This window comes from Talpa occidentalis, unplaced genomic scaffold (assembly GCF_014898055.3).
Source record: "Talpa occidentalis isolate TD23 unplaced genomic scaffold, MPIMG_talOcc4v2.1 talOcc4.10, whole genome shotgun sequence".
Classification (NCBI taxonomy): Eukaryota; Metazoa; Chordata; class Mammalia; order Eulipotyphla; family Talpidae; genus Talpa; species Talpa occidentalis.
Genome location: NW_023600993.1, coordinates 87,852,417 through 87,874,950, shown reverse-complemented (window position 1 = coordinate 87,874,950; position 22,534 = coordinate 87,852,417). Strand labels below are relative to the sequence as shown.

At 51.9% G+C, this 22,534-nt stretch overlaps 1 protein-coding gene across 1 annotated transcript; it reads left to right on the top strand.

The window, feature by feature from the left end:
- Nucleotides 1-755: 755 nt before the first annotated feature.
- XKR7 (XK related 7) lies at nucleotides 756-22,242 on the top strand. The gene is given in 4 exon segments (XM_037497224.1): nucleotides 756-795; nucleotides 798-1,338; nucleotides 19,136-19,338; nucleotides 20,720-22,242. Coding segments are annotated over 4 exon segments (1,740 nt in total). The 3' UTR covers nucleotides 21,676-22,242.
- Nucleotides 22,243-22,534: the final 292 nt, after the last annotated feature.

Sequence of the window (22,534 nt, the reverse complement as noted above, 5' to 3'; positions counted from 1 at the left end):
TTGGCACTTGCTGTTTGCTCCCATTCTCCCCCGACCCCCTCATAGTGTCCCCTTCATATCCCTACTCTACTAAGGTTGAGGCTAAATGAAGACAGTCCCTGAAGGAGGGAAAAGGGAGAGTGGATAAGAGACAGCAACTCCCCGTGCTACGGTTTTATCAGCTTCAAAACAGCAAGAAAAAGGCAGTGGGAAGAGACCTCTCAAGATCAAAGAAAGGGATGAAACAATGTTCCAACTCAGGAAACTAGAAAGCGCGGCTTAGCATCCAGCCCTTGCTAAAGGGTCACTGGCGTCCCTGCATAAGCACCTCCTTACTTCCAGGTCCCTGGCTCCCCACCCTTCTCAGACCCAGGTCCTCAAAGGTAAACAGAGGGGTACGTGAAAGAGGGGAGGCTGGATAGGGCAGCGAAGAAAAGAGGCAAGAGGGAGTGGAGTGGAGTGCGGTGGGGGGAGAGAGCGAGAAGCTCGTGGCTCGCGCTCCCGAGGAAGAAGGGAGCGGGTGACCTGGGATGCTCCCCCCGGCCTCCCTCCGCCCGCCCTTCCCGAGGGGTCGGCCCCATCCGGCCGCGGCCGGGGCGGGAGGGGGGAGGGCGGGGCGGCGCCGAGGGGAATGAATAATTGAGGTGGAAGGGGGGAGGAGGGAGAGGGGAAGGAGCAGGGGAGGAGGCGGGAGCCGCCCGCACAGGGTCCTCCCCGCTCCGCACCCCACCCCCTCCGCCGCCCGGAAGTCGCTCCCCGCCTCCTGCTCCGCCAACATGGCCGCGAAGTCGGATGGAGCGGCGGCCGCGGCCGGCCCGGGGCGGAGGGGGCGGCCGGAGGAGCCCGGGGCAGCACCGGCGGGCGCGAGGAGGCTGCGGCGGCGGTCGGAGGCTCCGGGGTGACCGGGACCGCAGGCCCGGGGCCGCGCTACGAGCTACGGGACTGCTGCTGGGTGCTGTGCGCGCTGCTCGTGTTCTTCTCCGACGGCGCCACGGACCTGTGGCTGGCGGCCTCCTACTACCTGCAGGGTCAGCACACCTACTTCGGCCTCACGTTGCTATTCGTGCTGCTACCCTCGCTAGTCGTGCAGCTGCTAAGCTTCCGCTGGTTTGTCTACGACTACACAGAGCCCGCCGGGGCCCCGGGACCCGCCGTCAGCACCAAGGACAGCGGCGCCGGAGGGGTCGCCATCAGCACCAAGGACAGTACCACCGCCTTCCGGACCAAAGAAGGCAGCGCCGAGCTGGGCCCCCGGCCCGCGCCCTCCTCAGCCAGCGCCTACCGCCGCCGCTGCTGCCGCCTCTGCGTCTGGCTGCTGCAGACCCTCATCCACCTTCTGCAGCTCGGCCAGGTCTGGAGGTAAGAGATACGCAGCTGAAGGGAGCTGAGTTCCAGGAGTTGGGGAGGCAAGGGTCTGCCTGCCTCCCCAGCCCTGCTCTGACCTCTTCAGTTTCCCCTCCTGTTCTGACCTCCGCCCCGCCCCACCCTATTGCAGCTCTGATTTCTTCCCTGCCACCTCCTCCCTACCCTCTGCCTTCAAACTGACCAACCCTAGTGCCATCCTCTCTGATCTGGCCTTTGAAGGGGGAGGGGATGGGGCAAGAAAAGAGAAAGAAATCCTCAAGGATGCGTGAATGAGGGAGGAATGCTTGGCGCTGATGTAGATGAGTGTGAAGCTTGGAGCAGGGCCCCAGGGCCCCCTGATTCTGCTCCTCTCTGCCTGAGTACTGAGCTTGGGCAAAGGAAAGTCCCAGAAATCCCTTTCTACCCTCAAAAATTCTCAGTTCAGAATTGCTGTTTATTCCCAACCTCTCAGGAGGAACAGAATTTGAGTCAGCTGAATGAATATCCTACCTAAACTTTTTGGACTTTTGAGAAAGGATGAGCTGGATCCAACTAAGTAACTCCCAGGCTCCTTCTGTTTCCTAAGACTCTCCTAGTTTTCACAACTTCCAACAGGGCCCAGGGGGCTTGGAGTCTTGAGACAGATTAAATGGCCACTAGCTGCCCCTTAACCCCAGAACAGTAAGATAAAACTGAGGCTTTTACAAGAAATCCACTTCCAGTCTTCTCCGCCTGCCAGGACTGAGGGTGGCTGCTGAACTGAGCTGAGCTGAGCTGAGTTAATTGGACAGAGGGGGATTCTAAACCTCAGGTTCCCTTTGAATCAAAATTGCTATAGTGTCATAGGACCTACTGTGTGCTGACAGAATAAACTTTCCTACTATGTGATCTTAGGTAAACACTCTTCTCTCTTCAAGTCTCATTTTGCTTACTTGTGTAATGAGGGAGAATTCCTATTCTTACCTCATTAGTCTATGGTCACATTTTTCTTACCTGTTGAAATGGTCAAGTCAAAGAAGGTCAGTATGAAGGCCCTTTAGACTGTAACATATTTTAGGAATGTCATAGATTGTCATGATTATCACGGATGTGGGGAAAACATGGAAAAAATCAAAGTCACTCTAGATGTTAAGGGTGATTATTGCTGTTGTTATATCTATCCTGCTACTTGTTAACACATTCTGCTTTACTCAGAAGATTCAGTTATGGACTGAAGGTTGGCGACAGGACTCCCAGGGTTTGTCCCAGCTGCTCACTTGCTGTGTCACCCTTATTGTGTTGCCAGATTTCTCTCTGCCTTGGTTTCCCCATCAATGCCTGCCAAGATGATGTGTATATTCCATTTAGCTTGCCCTGGGGGGAAATGAGGGTGGAACTCTATCCACACAAGTGGTGTTATTATTATTAGCTTGACACATAAAAATATTCATGTCTACATCCAGGAACTAATCTGCATTTATCGTTCTGTGCCCGAGTGGACAGATGGTGAAAGATATTTTTAGATTCTGAAATGGTAACTTCCTATTCTTGGTAGCCAAAGCTTCATACCTCTTTCCCTTCAGCCTAAAGTGGGCCAGCTGCCCCTCAACTCACTGGCTACCTCAGACCACCCTCCTCCCCTTGTTCAAGATCCGCTAACAAGAAACTAATACTTCTTTCTTGAACACAAACTGAATTTTCCTCAAACAGGGCAAAAAATGACCATGGGATGGGGATCTCAGAGGAGTAGATGGAAGTGATAGAGGGTCCATGTGTTCTGCAGCTTCTTACATAAAAGAACTAGCTAGCTATTTCAGTTCTCTCCCATTTGTAAAGTGAGGGAGGGTTGGAATTAGATGATTTTGTAAGGGTGACAAACTAATGGCTCTTAGATTAAACCTGGCCCACAGAAGTAATTTGTTTGACTTGTATAGTAGTTAAAAAACAAAATGAAACAGTCTTAGCTTCTTTTGAAAACAAAAAATTGAGTCTAGCAATATCAGGCCTGTAGCAATTTAGGCAGGGTATGTGTACTCTAGTTTTTCCAGTTCCGTTCCCTTAGATCACATTTGGACAGTATTACTTAGGCACTAGGGACAAGAATCCCAATTTAATCCTAATTTTATTAAGCATTCATTTTGTGCTTATTGGTTGCCATTTTACCTGTGTTGTCTCCTGTGTCCTCCTAAGACCTTGTTATGTTGTTAGTATTGTGATTCCTACTTAACAGGTGAGAGAATGGAGGCTCAGAAGAGGGGCATCCTTGCCCAAGGTCATGCAGCTTGGGACTAGGAGGGCTAAGACTCAAGATTCTCTGCCTTCAAAGCCCAAGTTCAATTTATTCACCCTGCAATTCTGCCACTAAAGTGTTCCCCAAGCTCAAAGAATTATGAGTTTGAGATACCAAGATTCCAGGATGATAGAAAGTCAGGGCTTCTGCTGCACTGAGATAAGAATGTAAAAGAAGGGGGAGTTGAACCATGTGGGTAAGGTTGGGAGACATTCTGTATTGTGGGGCAAGTGCTACATTGGAGAGCTGGTGGGTGAGAGCAAAACTATATCTTCAGCCAGGCTTCTGACTAGCTTGCTAGGTGACCTTGGGTGATGTTCTTACCATTTCCGGGCCTCAGTTTCCTTCTATGTAAAATGAGATTTGATGACCTTAACAGTCTTCCCTTTTCTGAAATTCTGACTGAGTCTAGCTAGTTAAAACCTTGGGCCCTCTCCCAATAGTTTTGGAATCTAAAACTAGCGTCTGGCTAAATGGAGGAAAATTCAGAAAAGGTATAGAGAAGCCACCACGGCTGGCATTCCTAGAAATTGAGCAATATTGACAAAACATGTTTGCTTACCACATGAAATGTTCCCACAATGAACAAGTTTGCTGTTCAGTAGGATTTGATGAAGGTTCTGACTGGTGGAACCTTGGGTTATGAGGAAAGAGATATATGTCTGAGCTCTGGAGGGTCACATCTGGGAAACTGGTCAGTCATTTAGGTCCTGATTGTATATTTCCAATTCTGAATACAAGAATTTGAATCATAAACATATTTTTCAACTCGTCACATTTATGCAATGCCAAAAAAAACTCAAATCTTTTGAGAGCCAGTAACACCCACCTGTGTCAGTACCTGGATGTCAGATAAGAGGACATTATGGGTTAATCAGGGTCCTGGAGAAGAAGGGGAAGTGACTACCATCTCCAGCTGATAGTGACATGAGAAGTTGTGAACTGTCGAGTCTCAATTTCACAAGACAGATGGGATTTTTTGTGTGAATTCTCCCCATTTCAACTACTTATTTGTAAAAATAGTATCGGCCAAAGGAAATACATTTGTTGATCTGTCCTCTTGGTAACTTCTGGTCTAGCTCTTCATAATTGATATGGTCCTTTCATGCATGACACTTACTTTAGTCTCAAATAAACCCCGAGATATGATATTATTATTATTATTATTATTAGCACAAAATAAGGCTCTGTGGAGGCAGAGGAGGCAAAGAACTAACTAGCAGTTGATAAACCCATTTACCAAACAAGAAAATGAGGCTGAGAGAAATCAAGGTCACCCTTTGAGGAAGTGGGGGGGAAGGTGAGGTTTCAACCCAGTGTTTTCAATCTCCTAAGCCCAAGTTCTCTTCCGCTCTCCACCATACTGGCTGTTTTGGAGGACCCCAGAGCAATGGCCTTTTCAGAGACAGGCTGATCCCTAAGAGAAGAGCACAAGATCCTTTGACAGAGACTTGGGCTGGCCACCAAACTGTTTCCATCCCTTCCCCCTCACCACCCCACCCCTGTGAGCTGTTAAGCTACTCAGGGCTGTTAAGCCAATTAAAGTACTAACCCTGTCTCCTCTGACCCTGTGGGCAGCAAAGCTGTAAGCCGTGAATCCTGCTTCCCCTAATCATGAACTCAGTGGGCCCCAGTTTTGCCCAGATAAGCATGGTTTGCTAAGCTAATTAGTGGGAGATGATCTGGCATGGGATTCTTTCCAGGCTCTCAGGATCTGGGGCCTCCAAAGTAGAGAGTGAAGAAGGTAAACTAGGCCCTGGCTCTGACACTCCTTTAGGTCTAAGCCCTGGCGCTGCTCCCTCTGCCTTCTCAAGAGCCCTGCACTCAAGAATAGTTCTGAAATGAGTTAGTGACATGGTTGATGTGAAAGTCATGCTCTGGGTCACCCCTCTTAGAAGCTGGGTTCTTGGAGTAATGGTTAAGAGCATGAATTCTGGATACAGAAATCCTCAGTTCAAATCATGACCCTACCACTTCCTGTACATCATGCTGACAAGCCATATAACCTATCTGTGTCTGAGTTTCATCCCATGTAAACAAGGGATCATAACGTACCTACTACCTGGGTTGTTTAGAGGTTTAATGAGATCGTATGTATTCAGGGTTTAGCAAAGTGTTTGTCCCATCATTAAGTATTTAAAGCTCTCGGCAACGATTAGAACCATCAGCCTGGGCTTTGTTCCCTGTGGAAGGTTTGTTCACTGAACAGGTGGCCAGGGAGGGACAGGAGGATGAGAGGGCCTAGAAGGCCCCTGAAGCCAAAGGGATATGACAGCTGTCCATTTAATCTGCTGTCATTCATTGATCAAATACGTGGAGTACTTCTGTATACCAGGCGCTGTGCTAAAGGCTGGGAATAAAGCGGTGAACTAAAGAAACTCTCTGTCTTCACAGGGCTCAAGAGTCTAACAATGGACAAATAAACATAGTAATTAATATTTATGTTTTATTGATATAATAAACACTATAATTGGTCAGATGGTAAGTGCCATGAGAAAAAAAGTGAAATAGAGCAGGTGGCTGCAGAATTCCAGGGAGAAGGATATGGCTCTTTGTGATAAGGTGACCAGGGTGGGATGTCTGGGGAAGGGTATTATGGACAAAAGGAAAGAGAAGAACAAGAAAGAGCAAGAAGTTCCTAGTTTTGTCCAGGACATTCTTTTCCCCTAACAGCAGAAACAGAGAGAGGGAGAAAAGTACTGAAGACGAGGATGGACAGGTTGGCAGGGGCCAGATCACGCAGGGTCTCTGAGGTCATGTGGAGGGCGTGGCCTTTCACGCTGCATGAACTGCAGAGCCCAAGAGCATTTGAGCAGAAGAGGAATAAGGTTTGACTTATGTCTTACAATGTGCACTCTGGCTGCTGCATGGAAAACAGACTGGAGGATAAGCCTGTAGCCCCCTGAGCATGCTGTTCAATGAGCAAAGAGAGGAGTAGGCCAGGGTGTCAGCAGCAGGGTGAGGGCCTGACTCAGGCAGAGCAGACAATGGTGCTTGCCCTCTCTGGACAATTTCCCTTTTGGAGCCAGAGAGTTCATGGTGAGGACCTCGTGCCATGGAATCAGCAATATCCCATGTCGGCCACTTTCTGTGATTAGGTACAAATGGCATAACTTGTCTGTGCCTTGGTTTTCTCATCTACAGAATGGACATTCTAATGATGGCACCTATCACTTGTGGCTGGGGGGGACTAAGAAATTATTGTTTATGTAGTGTTTAGCACAGCGGCTGGAACATAGGAAGTGCTCCATTCTCATTTGTCATTACTATTTGGATTATTATTTATAAAACAGGTCATTCCACAGTGGTTTTCCAGCTGTGATTCATGGCCCTCTCACGACATCATTCCACCCAAGTATCAGTGAGCACACGTTTTTTGATGTGTTAACTCCCTAAGATTTTGTTTTGACAGTCCCATAGCTGAAACATGTTTGTAACCCCCTGAACTCAGGGTCCATCCCTGGTCTGACTTCACAGGGTTGTTCCAGTCCATACTCCTCCTGGGAGACCCCCTCCAGGATGCTGTCCACCCCCACCACCCTCCTCTCCTTGCCAGGCCGGCAGCAACTGGCCATTAGAGCAGCTCCTAACAGACACAGTGGCGGCAGTTGGACCCAGCGTCCCATGTTTGATCTATAAAGACCACACAGGAGAAGCCCTGAGGGAGGAGGGAGGGCTGCCAGGAAATGGCTTTGAACCCCTACAGCTGGGGCACAGTTCCCTGGGGGAGAGGAAAGAGGATGGGCTGGGATCTGCTGGCCTCTCCATTCACCATCCTGCCTTTGTTTGACCCTCAGAATCCCCCCCTGGGAAATGCTATCCACCTTCAGTTCCTCTCCCAACCCTGCCCCACTCCACCCTGCCCCCAACCCATCCCTCCTCCACCTGCAGCCTGAATGGGGGGGCTAAAGCCCACATTTGACCTTGCCACTCTGGAGGCAGAGGGCCAACCCTAGCTCCCCTCTGCCCCTGGAGTAAGTCCAAATGCTTTCATTTGGCACCAAGGCCTTTTTCTTTTTGAGTACTGCTCTGCCCGGTGCTCCCCACAATAATTCACACACTCCTTTCCTTCACGCCCTGGAGCAGCTGCCTGCAGCCTTTCCTCCAGTAACCTCTTTCCTGTGCTCCTCCCAGTGCAATTCTGCACATCCTTCAAGGCCAAGCTCAAAAGCGTCTGAGAAGCTTTCCCTGAACAAGCCCTCCATATGCTGCTCTCTGCCCTTAGACCCAACCTCTCACTGCCTCAGTCAGGCAAAAGTTGCCCTTTTTAATCTAAAATGGAAATTGGTTGTTCCTTTGTGTTCTGATGAAGGAGCTGTAGGCACTTGTTGATATGCACAGACAGACAGAAAAGGAATAAATAAGACTCCCCTCCACTTATCTCTGGGGGTGTATCAGTGGTGTTAGGGGAATTCCAGTTACTGATTACATATTTCTTGTATACTTGAAGATTTTATTTTACTCTGGTTTTTATTAACCAAGAAATTCCTGTTTTAACAAGTCTGATATTACAGAAAATGATAGTTGCCATTTGTAGAGACTTAAATCAGGTCTTCCCTCTTCACAATAATCCTGTGGGTAGGGAGAGTGTTCATGTGGAATAGCTCTACAACCTATGAGCTGTGTGACCATAGGCAAATCACTAAACCCCTCTGGGCTTCTGCAATGGGATAACACCCCTCCACAGATGGCCATTGAGATTTATTGAAATAACTAACATATGAAACATGCTTTGTGCCATATTCGGCACATCTTAAGTGCTCAATTATAGTGAGTTAGCTTCAGTGGCCCCTATTACTGATTTGAAAATTGAGGCACAAGGGTAACCAACCCCCCCAATTAGTAAGTCGCAAAATGGAGGTGGTGGTGGGTGGTAGTGGGGCTTGAAGCAATGCATTCGGGCTTCCAAACCTGTATGTGTAACTACCAAGTGACACTGTCTTCTGCTCGTTAAGTGGATTCTTACAAAATAGTCAGTCATGTATTGCTTTGGGAAACAGAAAATACACATTTTTTAATATAAAGTATCCACTGTTAACATTCTGGGTTCTTCCTCTCAGACTTCCCCCGGGCACAATTACTCATTCTTCTTCAGCCCCACAGTCCTGATCATACTCCGTTGTGATTTTCTGCCCACCTGATTGTGTTTCCTGCCTGATGACACGTCCCTGAGCACCTTGTCCTCTCTTCTCTCCATCTTCCACAGTGATGGGCTCAGAGCAGACCTCAGCTGCTCTTGGTGGCCTTGCACCGGCCTGCTCTGGCAAGGTCCACAGCAGTTTTTAGAATGTGAAGTCTGTTGAAGTCAGTTTTGTGTCTGTGGCTGATACAGGAGAGAAGTTTGGGGGTGGCACAAAGGCAGTGTGGGAGTCCTTAATAGTTGTGGATATAGCACTGAGGTCTGCTAGACCTACCTCTGCAGGTTTTCAAACTGTCAGTGGGCAGATGTAGGCTGAGGGCAATGCAGAAGATGCAGCAGGAACAAGCTGGGAGCCAAGATGCAGGTGGCTGACTTTGGAGATGGAAGACATAAGTTCCTTGTGTGCAGTAGGCACTCAATAAGTGGTCATGTGAAATGAATGATAGAATCTTTGAAATGAGTATTGTGGATAACACACATCACTGGCTGGAGTTCATTTGTCCTGTGTGTGACATCTACCTAGAGGCTTGAGAGTTCTTGCAGACTGGATGAATCTTCACAGGACTTTGACAAGAACATGGAGTAGCTGAACGCTTGGGGCCCTGGTGCAGCTCCTGGCCCCATGCCCTCCTAACTGCATGAGTCTGGGCAAGCTGCTCTTCAGCCAGAGCCTGGCCTCATCTGTGAAATGGGGATAGTGAGAGTACCCATCTCTCTAGGTTCTTATAAAGATGTCTGCAGATAATATAAAGGCACAGAACCACTCACACACTATAGGCTTGGAGAATATTTACTACTTTTATTGTTGACCCAAGTCACAGCCCATCCCACTAGCTTATTAACATGCTGGAGGCTGAAGAAGAAGTACTAGGGACCCCGCACTAGCTAGCCCTCGCCCACTAACCCACTATCAAGGAAGGAGACTTGTTTTGTGGCTCCAGAGATAATATGAGAACAGATGTCAACCCGGGGCTAAAGGGAAGCAGGATCTGTTTTAATAGAAGAACACCCAACATCCAAGCTGTCCAGAAACACCGAGTGCCATTCTCAGGGCGTGAGCTCCCCATCACCAGACTTGCAGACAGAAGTGGCTGACTTTTCAGGGGTGCTGTAGCAGGATCTCCTGCTTCTGTTGTGATGGTAAATGAGATGATCTCTAAAGCACCTTACAGTTTTAAGAGTGTGAATCTAACTTAGAAGCCTTATTATATTCACCAGACCAGAGGTTGAAATCAATGGCTCATTTGTTTGCACCATGCAGCATTTCTCCCTTACTTTTTAATGAAAATTTTATTATGGAAAACATTTAAATATATAAAAGTAGAGAGCACAGGGCAAGCCCCCCGCCCCCCTCCATACCATCACCCTGCTTCAACAGTTATCAACTCCTGGCCAACTTGTTTTACCTAGGCCAGCACCATCCAATAGAACTTTCTGCACTGATGAAAATGGTCTCTACCCACACTGTCCAGCCCACAGCCACTAGCTACACATGACCACTGAGCACTCCTTGGAATGTGACTAGTGTGACTATTAACATTAAATGTTATTTAATTTTCCTTAATTTAAATTTCAGTAATTAGGTTTGGACATACAGGTGTCAGAGAACACAAGTCCAGACACCACTCATTTCTTTCCCTTCCATGTTATTTTGAAGCAAATCTCAGCCATCCTATCATTGCATCCATAAATATTTCAGTACATGTCTAAAAAGATAGACTTTATAAGAATATAACTAAAAGATGTAATGCAGTTATCACATCCCAAAAAGGGAATAATAATTTCTTAAAAACTCATATGGTATTTTTTTAATTAGTTGCCAACATTTCCAAATTGGGTATTTTTTGGCATAAATGTCCCAATTTCCAGCTATTCTTGAAAAATGGAAATTGCAGTCACAGTGGGCTCACAGTCAGGGCAGTATCAGCTGGAGCTGAGGGGCAGCTGCCTTTTTAGACAGAGCTCCCATCTGTCATTCCCCAGAGTCCCTTATAATATCAGCTCAGCTCCTCTTACCGTCTCAGATCTCACACCAGAGGCAGAAAGAAGGGATGCCTTCTATCTGCCTGATTCCCACGTGCCTTCAAATACCATCAGGAGACTAGACTCGAACTCCCTCTCCCCCACTGGCTCCTGGCATCCCAGCTGCACACAGATAGCAGGAGGAGGGAAGGTGGGCGGACAGAGCCTTGGGCTAGAGTGTGGGGTCCTGGGTTTTGGTGTCTGTTCTGCACCCATTTCACAGATGGGGGAAGTGAAGGCAGGGAGGGCAGAGAGCTGGCTGCACTCACACAGAGAGGACCTAATGGAAGGAACTTGGCCCCAAATGCTCTACTGGAAAGGGCCTATCTGCCTCCCTGCTGGATTAAAGGAGAGGCGGCTGGGAGGGGGCGGTGGGTGAGAAAGGAGAGGGTCTCGGCTTTTCAGCCAGAGCCTAAAATTATAAGCAGGGAAATGTTTGGCCTCAGCCCAGTATAAAAAGAGATGCTATGACTTTGTAGAGGGCTGCTAAGGAGGAGGAAGACAGCCCAGCTACTAGCACCACACACATTGGGAGCCAAACGTGTAAAATCGCATTTTTTACTGACATTTATGACTCATTTGGCTGCCAACCCTAGAAGGTCTCCCATTTTACATCCTTGCAGGAGCACTCAGCCTAGAAGGGATGGGCAGATGGGGAAGGGACATCAAAGCTATTTCCCCCAAGAGCTTCCTGGGCCACATTGCATGGGAGGGAGCTGTAAAACGGGGGCCCAATGTTCCTTGGAGAACATGCAGACTGCATCTGGGTGCCTAGAGCTTGGCTCAGCTTGATCCATTTCTGATTGGAGATGCAATCTGGGGCTTTTGGCTGTTGACCCTGGGCATGTCACTTCAAAATCCTGCAAAATGTCCCTGGAGTCCCTCCCCATCTATCTGGCCCATCCTTACTTCTTTCCTGGCAACTGGGTTCTGCCCCCCACACTGTCTATCTCCAATGTATTCCCCACAGCCAGAGTACCCCCTCTAAAATGCAGCTGTGTTAGCTAGTACCATCACTCCTTTGTTTAAGCCCTTCTTGTGGCCCCCCATCACTTTTAAAGTTAAGATACCCCACGGCCCACCCTCTCTCTCCTATTCTCCACCTCCCTCTCTGAGCTACATCCATTCTGACCACTTACCATCCATTCTGGCCATTTACCATCCATTCTGACCACTTATGGCACCCTCCCAGCTCAGAAACTTTGTCCATGTGGCTCCTCTACCAGAAACTCCCCTCCCTCCCTCCTTCGCCTGGTTAACCCCTATGCCTGCTTCAGCTCATGACTCAGTAGCCACCTCCAGAAAGCCTTCCCTGACTGCCAGGCCCATCCCAAGCTAGGTCAGGGCCTTCTCTAGTAGCACTGCTTCCTGGGTGCTGGTACATGGACCCCTGTTGGAGCATGTCTGGAACCCATAGAATCTGCTCATCATTACATGTTGATTTGATGACTTAGTTGATGGCCAGGTGCCCCAGCCAGGCGGTCCGGGCTTGTCTTGCTCATCGCTGTGTCCCCCAGTGTTGTGGCACAGTTCCTGGCATGCAGCAGGTGCTCCCAAATGCCAGGGGAATAAGTGTCAAATGAATCTCCTCTTTGTTGAGGCTTAGTTTCCTCATCTGGAAAACGGGGAACATGCCATGAAACCTCACAGAATGCAGTGAGGATCTTAGCAAAGGACATACAGAAGGTCTTCGATGAGTGGCAGAACCTGGTGTCGGATTTTGCAGGAGTCCTCACTTGCTATGCAAAGAAGCTCTAAGCAGACAAGGATGGAAGGAAGGAGGCCACAGCGGGCAGAGGCTGCCACCATTTGGAGCTGAGAGGCTTGGACCGTGTGGTGACCCAGGGTGGAGAGAAGGAGGAGGGCTCAGAGAAGTGCTGATGTTATCAGAACCAGCTGCCTGGGAGATGTGCCTGAGGAAAGCTCCCAGGGGCAGGCAAGAAGCAGATGACTAGGGCCCATTTTGCAGAGGAGAAATGAGGCCAGCGGAAGGGTGGGACTTTCCTAGACAGTCCAGAGAAGGACTTGATCTTCTGACTCTCCGGCCACCATTGTCAACCCACCCCCCATTTTCTCTAAAGCCACGTAATCCCAGATAAAACTTTTAGGCCCACCCCTGTCCAGTGAGGACCCTCCGGGGCAGCTGGACTGCACAGCCTTCCATGCACCATGTGGGTGGCTTGTGTGTGTGGGGGGGTGCTGAGAGGTGGGGTGGGGATGGGGCTTGTTCACCCCTCCCCTGTCCAAGCTCTGGAGCAAGGGCCCATGGGGTCTGACACTAACTTGCTGTGGGACTTCACAAGTCCCAGCCCCTTTCCAGACCTCAGTTTCTTCATTGTAAAGTGGCAATAATAGTGCCCACCTCATGGATTTGCTGTGAGGCGTGGACAACATATACAGAAGGCTCAGCATGACCTGTCACACAGTGGGTGCTCCATAAGTGCACGCTATCATTTTTATTAGCACCTGCACACAGTTTCCCTAGACATGCTTATGAAGCATTAATAAGCTCAGCTGGTGGGGGGGTGCCCTGCCTCCCCAGCTCCACCCTATTCACCCTCCAGACTTCCTCAGAGCCTAACCCAGGGAACTAGTCAGTTTGGGGGGTGGTTCCTGGAGGGAGAAGGCGCGGGGGAGCCGCTGGAAGCTGCTGTGTTTTTGGCCCAGAGCTGTGAGGAGGAGGGGCGAGAACACACACTCGGAAGCACGGAGACCGACAGATGGAGGCGCTGAGGATGTGAGAGACGCAGACAGACAGAGAGACCTGGAGCTGGGGAGAGGAGGAGCAGGTTGGTGGGGGGTGGGGGGGGCGGCCGGAAAACTGGCAGTCACAACGAGCCACGAGCTGAGCAACAGATCAGCAGATGGACCAAGCAGCCAAGAGATCAGAAGACAGAAAGACAGACAGAAAAACAGACTCGGGATCCAAGGGGACAGATCAAAATCTGACATTTGAGGGACAAGCAGACTGATGTTCCTGGTGTTCCAGACACACTGACCAAGCACCCCAGAGTCAGACAACGGACCAAGAGATGGGCAGAGTGTCTGAGATACCTGATCCTCACCCAAGGAACAAACAGGTGGACTGACCCAGGGTCCCAGAGTGAGACTGACCGACTGACTGACAGTAACTGAGGAACAGATAATTGACTAGGTTGACCCGCATTCAAGGGACAAATGCCACAGACAGGCTGATCGGAGCCACACGCAGTAGAGACAATGACCCAGGATCTGAGGGTAGACAGAGGGACGGGTCTGGGCCCCAGCAGGCCTTGACCGTCTTGTGGATTCTGAGTCCAAGCCAGAAACCCTGACAGGCACCAGAGACCGGAGACCCAGGAACAACAAACGGGCCCAGATGCTGGGCCAGGAGCTCCTGGTTTCTCAAGAACATGGGATCCCCTTATCTTTTTTCCCTTCCTTTGCCCATGAGAGGGGAGCCCCCAACTCTGGGAGGTGCTGGGTCATAAAGGCAAGCGTGTCTGGAGAGAAGGAATGGGAATCTTCCATTTCTTGACCCTGCTCACTTGCAGAGCCAGTGGGGTCCAGAAGGGGCAGCTTTCTGGACCCTTGAGGGGAGAGATTTCACACCCTAACTTCTGGCTGCTTTCCTCCCCGGGCTTGTTTTTGGGTTTGTTTGTTTTTTTGCCCCATACTCCCTCCCCCCCCCCACCCCCCCCCGCCCCCCCCCCCCCCCCCCACCCCCCCCCCCAATAACATACACGTCTCTGCTTTTCCAGTTTCCTCCCAGACATGCTTCTTCTCTGAGCACGAGCTGGGAATCAGCAAATTAGATCCAAAATAGATGACTGAGAGCCTCTGCTTCCTCCCCTGTGGAGCGGGGCTGGTGGAAGCTGACTGTTAGGTTCTGGCGCTCGTCACCCTCGGGAATTTTAAGACGAGTTGCTGTCAGTGTTGGGCAGGCCCAACCAGGCTGAGGAACATCAGGGAAAGCTTCCTGGAGAGGACAGGTGGAACTGAGTCAGTGATTTGGTGGGGGTAGAGGGGCCAACACGGGGAGGTTGGCCTGGGTCCTCTCTGAGAAGGTGACGTGGGAGCTGACAAGGAGCCCGTCACGGGAGGATCTGGGATGGGACAGGGGAAGGGGCTGCCGGCAGAGCAGGTAGCAAGTTTAAAGGCCCTGAGTCAGAAACAAGTTTGGCTGGATTTGAGGAACCTCCAGGGCCCCCAGAGTGCTGGGAACAAATGAAGCAGTGGTTTGAGATGAGGTGAGAGAAGCAGGCAGGGCCAGATGGTTTGGGCCTGTGAGCCAAGGGGAGAGGCTTGGATTTTATTCCAAGTGTGATGGGAGGCCCTTGGAAGGTTTTGAAAAGGGGAATGACAAGCTCTGACAGGTTTTTAAAATATCCTACTGGTTGCCATGTGGAGACTGGACTGCAGGGGAGCAAGAGGGGATGCAGGGAGCCCACAAAAGATGATGGTGGCCTCGCCAGGGGTGGTGGCAGTGGAGAGGATAGACAGACCAACAGACTGGGGGTGCATTTCGGAGGAGAGCAGAAGCACACGCACGCACACACACGCAAGGCTGTATTCCTCTCCCATAGGTGGAATATCCTTCCCATTTTTAGAAGATCAACTTCCTTTCAAGTAGGATGAATTAGAGCGGGCTCCCTGGAGGAGGTTTCAGGTGGGGGTGCTTGGTGATCAGGGAGAGTCAGAGCCTTCCACCCAGCATAGGCTCCCCCGTCTATGTACACTTTCCTCCAAAGTTTACAAGTGCTCACAACAAGGAGGAAAACATGGCTCAGAGAGGCAGAGATGCCTCATGGCCACACAGCATTCAGGGCACGGCTAGGAAGCAAATCCACAAGCCCAACATAGTGACATCTTGCCTGTCTCACCCTCACCCCAGGGGCTGTGATGCAGGCAGGCTGATGAGTGCTGGCCCCTTTTCAGAGAAGGTAAAACTGAGGCCTAGAAATTTAGGCTGCATGTCCTGGGCAGGGTTGTTTTACTACCTTGGTGGGCCCACCTCTATCAAGCATATTAAAATGCAGAAACATCAAACATCAAATGTAAATTATGTATAATCAGATAAAAGCCAAATTGCAGTTGACTAGCTGATATCATGTTCTGTTTTGCAGACATTTAATTAAACATTTATTAATTTTGATTCTGCAGTTTTTTCCCCCATTTTGGGGCCAATTTCCCCCCTCCCAAGGCCTCAAATGTTTTCTTAGGCCTGTGAAAACCTCACAGGCCCCTGACAGCAAGTGTTTAGTGCCTGCTGGAAGGAACAGCCATAATTTTTGGTCCTTTTGCCAGAAGAGGCAGAGTAAGGCTGAACCCAGGCCCATTCACCCCTAGTCTGTCGTGTGGTCTTTCCACTCTGCCCTGACACCATTTTTGGGACTCAGAGGCCTTTTTTCCTGCTCTGGGCTGGATGAGCCCTTTGTCTGTGGCTAACTGGGGCGTGGGCGTTGGGAGCTGGCAGAGGAGGGGCAGGAGTGGGCGGGGAGGTGGGCAGGCCGCCTGTCAGATGGTGATGGATGCTGGCCAGGTTGGGGCCTCCCTCATGCTGACCTGGGCTGGGAAACAGATGGTCTTCCAGCCTGAGAGAAACTTCCAGGGTGTCGTCCTCCCCCAACTCCCCAGGCCCCTTCATGTTGGACCAGCTGGTCTCTCCTTCCTGTTCAAAGCCAGAGCAGAGGGAATGGGGTTGGGCTGGCCCCCCAGAAGCTCTGGGGGTCATCTTGGACTCTCCCCTAGCCCCCCCCACTTCTGGTCATCTCCAGCTCTGCTTCTGTCCCTCCTCTGTGCCTGCCTTAGCTCAATTCTGTCATTTCAGGCCTGGACCAAACCCCAACCTCTCCTGGCTTTCTTCCAAGCCAGCCTCCAGAGTGTGCTTTCTAAGCCACCCAGCTGATCACATCACCCCTGATTCTGGGATAGAATTCAGATTTGGAATAAAATATGAACACTTTCATCTTGAATTTAATGCCCTTCACAATTCTAGTCTTTGTAAGCCCTGCCCATTAAAACCCTCCCTCCCACCTAGGACCAGCAAACTTCTGGTCATTCTTCTAAATGGCCATGTTCTCCCACATCTCTTTGATTAGCCCTCGGCAGGTTCTTCTACCTGGAATGCCTTTCACCTCCTGTGGACCTTCAAACACACCCATGCTTTAAAATTGAGATCAAATGTTTCTTCCTGCAGGAAGTTTTCCCTGAGCGCACCGCCCCCCCCTTAACTGAAGTTACCCATCTCATCTCTGGGCTCCATTCCATCTAAGAACTTCTATTTCAGCTCTTGTCTCTCTCATGGACTGGGGCTTAGAGCACAGAACTTGACACGTAACAAGTGGTCACAATGTGCTTGCTATGTGGGTAAATGATTTTGGCTGCAGAGATCCTTATGTAGGGAGCGGGGTAGATAGAGGCCCAGAGAATGAAAGCTGTAGGGAGACAAATTTCTGCTCATCCAAAGAAACATAAACAGCCCTGGAGATGGTTAGAAGCCAAAGAGCCTTTACCTGCCTTAGGAGGTAGAGACTCCCTATCTCAGGATGTTAGTGAGAAGAGGGTAGAAACACACGCTGGGAATTGCTGAAGGAATTCCAGCATTGGATGGGAGCGTGAGACTGAGCATCTTTGCATTTCTTGAGTCAGTTTCTGAGGGAAAAGTCTTGGTTCTCATCCTGAGCGCACAGTCCCATCCTGTGTCCTGGTGAGGATGTGTCTATATGAGCAGTTGGTACCACGGAGACCCAGGATGGGGAGGAGAGCCCTAAATGGGACATTTCCCACTATATTTTGGGGGGGAAGAGTTTGAAACCCAGAACATTAGCCCTGAAAAGATCTCCAGAGTCTTCAAGCTCATCCCTCTTGTTAGCAGATGGAGTAACTGAGACCCAGAGACCGCACCATTGCTAGGACCAGGACACTCATTTAGGGAAACTCTGGGTTCAACTGATCCCAAATGCCAGGACACCATGGTTCCTCCCTTAAGGGGTCCACACACAGATAAATATAATTGGTCCCCTGGTTCCCAACAAAGTCCTGGAAATGCCCACTTGCCACACTTGGGAATAGTCTACCAGACCCTTGGCTCCCCAATTTTAGAATCAGACAATAGGGTCACTGAATCTGCAAAGAGCATGCATGCTCCATGAACCAGTGATTGGGAGCAATTAACTAGGGCTCAGAGAGGATCCCCCTCAAGATTACTCAGTCAAGTAGAAACAGGACTCAGGACTTCAGAACCCCTTCCATATCCCTTACTATAAGACTGTCAGTGTTCCATTCAATGAAACAAACTTGCTATCTTGCATACTTTCATTCATTCAGCCAGTATGCACTGAGCAACTACCTTGTGCTAAGAACTGAAGGTATCGTGGTTAGCAAGCTGACCTGGTCATCCTTGATGGCCACGGCCTGGGGAGGTGGTTGCATACTAGGCGGTTTCAATGCACAGTGACAAGGGCGGGGTCAGAGGGAAGCCTGGGAGAGGCCCCTACCCCAGGTGGAGCACCTTCCCCGAAGGAGGCTTCCTGGAAGAAGGCATGTTTAAAAGCTGAGCCTTGGAAGAAAAGCAAGAGTTACCCAGGTTTGAGGCAAGACAGGACATTCCAGGCAGAGGGAACAGCAGGTGCCTCAGCTCAGGGGTGAGGGGGATCATTGCGAGCTGGAATCTGTGCAGAGCAGCTGTAGCTATCACGTTTGTTGGGAGAAGTGTCCAAAAGGAAGCAGCCAAGTCCTCAATGTGTCTATGAGTAGCTCCCCTGTGCCCTGTGAGCAGCGCTGACCCCTGAGAGGTAGGGAACAGGCCAGGAAGCTTCTGGCAACAGAACTGGGGGTTGACATCAGAGGCTGTCCTGAAAGAATCTATGTGTGGCTGAACTTTGTGTGGCTTACAATGAGAGGTAGAGTTGCGAATGGTTAGTGTGGCCCCTGAGACCAGTCTGCTTAGTTTTGCAAGCCGGTTCCCCTGATTCCTAGCTGTGTGATCTTGGACAGCAACATGCCGCTCTGGGTCTCATAGGTGAGATTTACTCTATAGAATGGCGGTAGAAATAGAGCTGGTGTCAGTTCAGGGCACTGTAAGGTGCCTGGAAGCCTGCAAAGAAAGTCTGCCACAGCAATGCTGACGCTCGCGCGGTATCGCTGCCTCCCCGAGCCGGCGCTTTAGGTAAGGAGCCCACCTGGAGTTCACCTTAGTGAGGTGATCCTTTCTCTGTGCTCATTTTATGGCGGAGGAAACAAGCTCAGCGCGGTGAGCGACTGCACACTGCTCTTGCCCCTCGCGTTTGTTTGCAGGATGCCCGGGGTGGGGGGTGGGGGGTGGGGTGGGGGGGCGCGGGTTGGCAGTGGGCGCGGGGCAGCTGCGCGCTGGGAGCCTGAGCGCTAAGTGCTTCCTGCAGGTACCTGCGCGCCTTGTACCTGGGGCTGCAGAGCCGCTGGCGTGGGGAGCGTCTGCGGCGCCACTTCTACTGGCGGATGCTGTTCGAGAGCGCCGACGTGAGCATGCTGCGCCTGCTGGAGACCTTCCTGCGCAGCGCGCCGCAGCTGGTGCTGCAGCTCAGCCTCCTGGTGCACCGAGGCCGCGAACCCGACCTGCTGCCGGGTGAGCCGCGCGCCCCGATTCCGTTCCTCCCGCCGCACCCGGCCCCAGGGCTCCGTTATGCCTTGTGCCCCTGCCCCCACCTGGGCCCTCTCTGCTTCTGTACTTGGACAGCCCCTCTTGGCCACTCACCTTGGCCACCCACCCGCCCCCAGGCCCCCAGTGCCCCCCTCCCCCGCTGTGAAGATTGAGGAGGCCCACCCCTTCTGTCTCACCACCCTCCACCCTTGCATTCGCCCCAATGGCACTTTTGCTGTCTGTGTTAGGTGAGACCTGCCCCCTCCAGCCCCTCTCCTCTCAGGGCTTCCTTGGGCGCCTCTCCCATCCCGCCAGTGCCAGAGCAGACCAGACCCCATTCCTGCCGAATTCAAAGAGGCCCTAGACAAAATAAATAAAAGTTTAAAGCAAAGAGACCCTTGACCCCATCATCACACCTCAGACCCTCTGGGGTGTCCCTTGTCCATTTCATTCCCCAAAGCTCCCTAATTTCAGCCTGTCATCTCTTGGGGACCCCCTGCCTCATAGACCTGCCCAGTTACCATCAGTTTCCAGAGGATCACTCTCCCCCTCACTTCCTGTCACTTCCTCTTCCCCCACCACACTCTTCCAGGACCTAGTCCTGGTCACCATGTACCCACCTCCAGCAGGCCCTGCCCACCCACCCGACCCCTTCCCTCAGCCCAGTAAGCCAGACCAACCCCTCAGTGCGGTTGGGCCACAACCCCAACCTCTCTCTGGAGCTCCCCATGCTCCCCCTGCCCAGACACTGCCCAACACCCCACCCTCCAAGTCCCCAAAGAGTCTCTCACTTGCTCTCAGACCCCCTGGGGATCTCTTGCCCAGGATACTGAGCCCCAGCTGAAACTCCCCCCCACCCTGGGTTTTCTTCCCATCCATCCCCTCAGCTTTGCTCAGCTGGGATAACCCTCTCCACCCCCGAGCCTCATCCTGGTGGCCTGTAGCTTCTAATAATCCCCACCGGGCCCCTCCACACCCTACTCATGACCTCCCTCTTCACCTCCTTTCACTCCCAGAGAACTGGACCCTAATTTCCCATCCTGCCACCAAGACTCCTGAGCCCTAGTGCCCCATACTACAGACCTGGACCTAAGCCTTACGGAGACCCAGCTCACCCACCTTCCATCCCCCTTTGCGCACCCTCCCTGGAGAAGAACCCAACTCCGACCTCCCTCACCATCGCTCCCTCCTTGCTCTTAAAGACCACCCACCCAGAGTGTCCCCCTTCCCTCCCCCCTCCTGGTTTTTATACCCTTCACTCCTCCTCAGAACCCAGCTCCTGACCCAGAACCCTCCCCCTCTCCCCAGACCCCAACCCAGACCCACCCCTAACCCAGCCTGCCCCGCCCCCACCCTGTCTCCACAGCCCTCTCCACCTCCGCCTCACTCCTGTCCCTGGCCTGGACGCTGGCCTCCTACCAGAAGGTGCTACGGGACTCGCGGGATGACAAGCGGCCCCTGTCCTACAAGGGCGCTGTGGCCCAAGTGCTGTGGCACCTGTTCACCATCGCCGCCCGCAGCCTGGCCTTTGCGCTCTTCGCCAGCGTCTACAAGCTCTACTTCGGCATCTTCATCGTGGCTCACTGGTGCGTCATGACCTTCTGGGTCATCCAGGGTGAGACGGACTTCTGCATGTCCAAGTGGGAAGAGATCATCTACAACATGGTGGTGGGCATCATCTACATCTTCTGCTGGTTCAACGTCAAGGAGGGCCGCAGCCGCCGCCGCATGACCCTCTACTACTGCATCGTCCTGGTGGAGAACGCCGCGCTCACGGGCTTCTGGTACTCCAGCCGCAACTTCTCCACCGACTTCGGCTCGCTCATCCTGGTCTGCGTGGTGGCCTCCAGTTTCGCACTGGGCATATTCTTCATGTGTGTCTACTACTGCCTCCTGCACCCCAACGGGCCCATGCTGGGTCCCCAGGCGCCTGGCTGCATCTGCCCTGAGGCTCCAGAGCCCTGTGGCCCACCATTTGAGCCTGTCACAAGTCCCCCGAGGTCCCTGCCGAGGACTACAGGCGCTGAGCGGGATGGGGCCTCTGTGGGGGCTGAGCGTGCAGGGACCCCCACACCACCTGTCTTCCAGGTGCGGCCAGGCTTGCCTCCCACACCAGTGGCCCGCACCCTGCGGACAGAAGGGCCTGTCATTCGAATTGACCTGCCTCGTAAGAAGTACCCTGCGTGGGATGCTCATTTTATTGACCGGCGTCTTCGGAAGACCATTCTGGCGCTGGAGTATTCCTCACCCACTACACCCCGGTTGCAGTACCGGAGCGTGGGGACCTCCCAAGAGCTGCTGGAGTATGAGACCACAGTGTAGGCCACAGTCGCCCCCTCAAAAGGGACTGGCTTGGCTGATCCCACATCAACCAGTGTTGAGCCCAGAATTTCAGGGCCACCAGGCTAAGGGAAATGGATCTGTTGGTCCAAGGGTAGAGTGGCCCCAACATTGGGTTGTTTCTGGGGAGGCAGCCTTGTGGAGGCCCCAGCCCTAGGCCCTGTTGGCAACCCTGTGGCCCATTTCCTAAACTCCCCTGAACCAGGGCCCAGGGAATCAACTGGTGCTATGCTCCTCGTGAGCTGCCCCACCTTCATGGAGGCCTCTCCCTACCATGTCTGGTGCCGGGAAGCCCCACACCCTCACCCTTACCTGGCATAGCCCACACGGCATCCCTGGTGGACTTGCCAGAGAAAGGGCATTGTCAGGGCTCATGACGTAGGCTCTGTGCTCCTCAGGCGGTATGGGGTGGTGCTCCTGTGGTGGGAGGAGACCTCTGAGAAGGATGGAGAAGGTTGTGGACAATGTGGAGTGAGGTTGCAGACTCTGGTGGACAAGGTTGGTACAGTTCCTGTGGGGTACAAGGTCTGGAGCTGGACAAGAGGGGAATCAAAGGAGGGAGTTGGGATGGGGTGGGGTGGGGAGTTAAGGGTGGGGGCTGGCAGTACTGGAGATGAACAGGAGGAAGAACCCTGAGACATCTGAGGGGTCCAGGCTGGGAGCAGCATGAAGGAGTAGCAGACTTGGGGGCAGGAACCTTCGATTCAGAGCACAGAGAATGTTCTACAAGTGACCTCCTCAGGAGACACCCTTTATTGTGGGCTCTGTTATGGATGAGGTTCCGGATACCTCAGGTGAAGTGTTTTGAGGAGCCTTTCTTTGTTCCGGATGCACATCTGGG